Raw genomic sequence first — 4,301 nt, forward strand, 5'->3', positions numbered from 1 at the left:
AAACGGGATTTCAGATTTAGATTCCGTAGGCTTGAGCGCAGCGCACGTTTGTTACGCGAATATGCCACGCCCACTCTAACGCCCACAAACCGCCCAAAACTGTGGCGCCCACAATTTTTATGCTAGATAAAAAATTTTAACTGAAATGTATTGTTCTTTTGAATACCTATCGATTGATCTAAAAAAAGGTTGCCACGCCCACTCTAACGCCCACAAACCGCCCAAGCCTGTGGCGCCCACAATTTTCGTGCTAGATAAAAAATTTTAACTGAAATGTATTGGTCTCGTCAATACCTATCTATTGATTAAAAAAAAACTTTCCCACGCCCATTCTAACGCCCACAACGCTTAAATCTGTCTACCGCCGGTAGGTGGCGCATTTGCTGCTTGCATATCTCCATTTTCCTTTGGTCCCTTTAGCTGAGTAACGGGTATCTGATAGTCGAGGTACTCGACTATAGCGTTCTTCCTTGTTCTTGTTACATTTTTCGACCAAATCAATCGCCAGCCCTTGTATTTTTCTGTCAGAATAAAGTTTTCCTGCTTGACATCAGAGTATATTTTTTGATTGCTTGCCAAAAACAACATTTGAGAGTACCAGGATGAGCTCCAGCAAGAAGGTTGAGACTCGCCAAGAGAACGACACTTTGGGTCCCATGGAGGTCCCCATGGATCGCTATTACGGCGCACAGACCATGCGCTGCCTTCTCAACTTCCGGATCGGCGGGGAGGAGGAACGAATGCCGGTAACAATATTTTAAGGAAGGAAATTAGTACACGTTAAAGTAGAGATAATGAAACTGCAATAGTTTCAATTATTTTATTACCCCACGGCTGAAGAAACCTAGTAAATCCAATGCATAAAATATTCAATTAAGCATTATAACTAATTTGAAGAATTTAAAATATGATATATACATATGATATGAAATTCTAAGTATAACAAACATTGGATTAAAATACTTTTAAATGATTTCACATTCACTTTAAATATTTAAAAAAAATACAAATATTAAATTTAACAATATTAAGAAGCAAATAACAAATATTAAGAAGCTTAACTATGATTTTGGTATGAAATTCTTTCTTAATGAATTGAAATAAATATAGTAAATATGACTAGGAATTAAAATTCAAGTTCGACATTTTGAGTTCAATATGCATATTATTATTTCTATCAGTGTGTGTATTTATCAGTGTAGCTAAATTCATGATAAATTATAAATAACCCCCGACCTGTTTACCGATATCAGCGCCAGGTAGTCCAGGCCATGGGCATTCTGAAGAAGGCGGCCGCCGAAACCAACCAGGAATTCGGACTGGACCCCAAGCTGAGTACGGCGATATCGAATGCGGCCGACGATGTGATCTCCGGGAAGCTCTACGACGAGGGCCACTTCCCGCTGCCCATCTGGCAGACGGGATCCGGTACCCAGAGCAACATGAACACCAACGAGGTGATCGGGAACCGGGCCATCGAGCTCCTGGGCGGGCGGATCGGCACCAAGGACCCGGTGCATCCCAACGACCATGTGAACAAGTCGCAGAGCTCCAACGACACCTTCCCCTCGGCCATTCACATTGCGGTGGCCACCGCCTTGACAAAGGATCTCCGGCCGGCGGTCACCGCGCTGCGGGACTCGCTGCAGGCCAAGTCCGTTGAGTGGAAGGACATCGTCAAGATCGGACGCACCCACACCCAGGACGCAGTGCCGCTGACGCTGGGCCAGGAGTTCAGCGGCTATGCCCAGCAGCTGACCAATGGGCTGCAGCGCATCGAGGCGGTCCTGCCGCGGGTCTATCAACTGGCTTTGGGCGGTACCGCGGTGGGCACCGGACTGAACACGCGACGGGGATTCGCCGAGAAGTGCGTCAAGCGGATCGGGCAGCTCAGCGGACTGCCCTTCGTGGTGGCCCCCAACTTTTTCGAGGCCCTGGCCAGCCGGGACGCCATGGTCGAGGTGCACGGAGCCCTCAACGTCTTGGCCGTCAGCCTGATGAAGGTCAGCAATGACATACGCTTCCTGGGATCCGGACCGCGCTGCGGGCTGGGCGAACTACTGCTGCCGGAGAACGAGCCGGGCAGCTCCATTATGCCCGGCAAGGTGAATCCCACCCAGTGCGAGGCCATGACCATGATCTGCGCCCAGGTGATGGGCAACCACGTGGCCGTCACCGTCGGCGGTGCCAACGGCCACTTCGAGTTGAACGTCTTTAAGCCTTTGATCGCCTCCAATGTGCTGCGCTCCATCAAGCTGCTGGGTAAGTGTGTCCGGAATCGACAGCAATACGTTTTGAAAACACAATTTAAACAGAGAGGAAGGTAACTTCGGCAATTAGAGGTTTTCAAACCCTTGCAAAAAAAAATATGCCTTCAAGATCATCTGGGAAATGTAATGATTCGTATGACAGCAATAACATATAGTCGTCCGATTTTTGTATAATAAAATTTAAAATTTTTAAATATTAAAAATGGTATATCCCAGAGTAGAAGAGAATAGCATCAAAAACCAACGAAGCTACGTCTGCTTAAAAACAACCTAATCCTAAATTCTGAAGTCTGAAAAAAATGCTATAGACCTAAGTAGAAGGGAGTATAAAAAACAAAAAAAATTAAAAACTCAAATTGTTATATGATTTCACTGATTTTAATTAGGGTGCTATACGTTATAGTTGTCCGATCCGGTGCGCTCCAATTTATATACTTCCTGTGATTACCTTCAACGCAGAGATACTGAGACGGACGGATAGACGTACGGACAGATGGACAGAAGGTATTGAGAATATATGTAATTTGTGGGGTTGGAATCGTCTCCTTTTTTGACAACCTTCTGACTGAAACTATAAAACCAGTTGCAAGCTTTTAAAAACCATCGTAGATTTTCCATAACTAAAAGTACATAACATATCGGAGTTTCTTGTTTCTAGCGGATGGGTGCACCAGCTTCAACTGCAACTGCGTCAAGGGCATTAAGGCCAACAAGGAGAAACTGGCCAAGATCGTGAACGAGTCGCTAATGCTGGTCACGGCCCTCAATCCGCACATTGGCTACGACAAGTCGGCTCAGATCGCCAAGGCTGCCCACAAGAATGGAACCACTCTTAAGGAGGAGGCCTTGAAAGCTGGCATATCGGAGAAGGACTTCAACGACTGGGTGCGCCCCGACAAAATGCTGGGTCCTTCCTAGGCTCCATCTCAGAATTATTGTTCCCCTTTGCCACACAGTTTATAAATTCCATGTTACAAAATGTGATCCCAGGCGTGCCATTAAAATTGTTAGGTGGCCAGGGGCTTTGCGAAATTTTAAATTATTATTTACTTTACTCATTGTTCCTATCAAATTTAATTAATTAATTTCTTTAAATGTATTCTAATCCTTTAAATAGCAACGTTGCTTGTGAGCAACATGATATTTTTAACAGCCTACGCTAGTATCCTATATGTTAATAATATTTTTTCTTGGGTATCTGTTCTTGATCCCCTTGTAATATTGTTCACGAAATAATGTCCTGTCAAATTGTCAAATTTCGTGTAACTTGGATTCTCAAAAGCAATTCCTTACGTTTTAATACAAATTTACGTTGCTCAAAGACACTAACGCTAACCCGAAGCGATTTGAAGTTTCGAACTTTATTTGTTTTCGACAAAAAAATATTATATGAATAACAAATAAAGATAAATATAACAAATTAATGGCAAAACAGGTACACATTTCGGGTCGAAAGGGCTTTAAATAGTTCCATTTTATGTGTAAAGTTTTTATAATGTATATACGTTTACTTTAATTTATTTTCTGTGCCTGCAAGTCCCCCACTGCAGAAGGAAATGTTAGACTCCACTAAATCAAGTTGCCTTACTATATGCCTTGAGCTTCCTGGGATGGTCCTAATTAGGGCCCAGGGTCATGTCAGCTTGAGGATAAGAAAATTTCTCGCCCCCGCCGGCTGAATGCGACAAAATAAGTTGGAAAAAGGCAAGGTTGAACCCCTTACCTAATGGGTAGGGTCGCATTTTCGTCAAGTGGAAAGGAAATCAAATTATTTTAATGATACAAAAATTGATACTTTGAAAAAAAATAACAAACGAAATGAAAATGGCTCAAAGCACTTGCGACTATTTTCTTATTTTATGAAAATGGGTGTCGTGCCAATCGAAGGGGTCGTTGATATACTCCGGTTGAGTGTGACCGACATTAGGTGAAAATTGGATTCTATACAATTGGCATTCCCTTTTCTCTTTTCCTACCCGTTATTTTTTTTTGCATTATTTTCCTATCCAGTTGAGAATGGGTAGGACAGAG

The 4,301-nt window shown here is 43.2% G+C and overlaps 1 protein-coding gene across 1 annotated transcript; it reads left to right on the plus strand.

Annotated features, from left to right (window-relative positions):
• Nucleotides 1-530: 530 nt before the first annotated feature.
• LOC119553670 (probable fumarate hydratase, mitochondrial) lies at nucleotides 531-3,324 on the plus strand. The gene is made up of 3 exons (XM_037864183.1): nucleotides 531-746; nucleotides 1,254-2,262; nucleotides 2,929-3,324. Exons 1-3 carry the CDS (start codon nucleotides 603-605, stop codon nucleotides 3,186-3,188), a joined length of 1,413 nt encoding a protein of 470 aa, XP_037720111.1. The 5' UTR covers nucleotides 531-602; the 3' UTR covers nucleotides 3,189-3,324.
• The last annotated feature ends 977 nt before the right edge of the window (nucleotides 3,325-4,301 follow it).

The sequence above is a fragment of the Drosophila subpulchrella genome, chromosome 3L, assembly GCF_014743375.2.
Source record: "Drosophila subpulchrella strain 33 F10 #4 breed RU33 chromosome 3L, RU_Dsub_v1.1 Primary Assembly, whole genome shotgun sequence".
In the NCBI taxonomy this organism is placed as follows: Eukaryota; Metazoa; Arthropoda; class Insecta; order Diptera; family Drosophilidae; genus Drosophila; species Drosophila subpulchrella.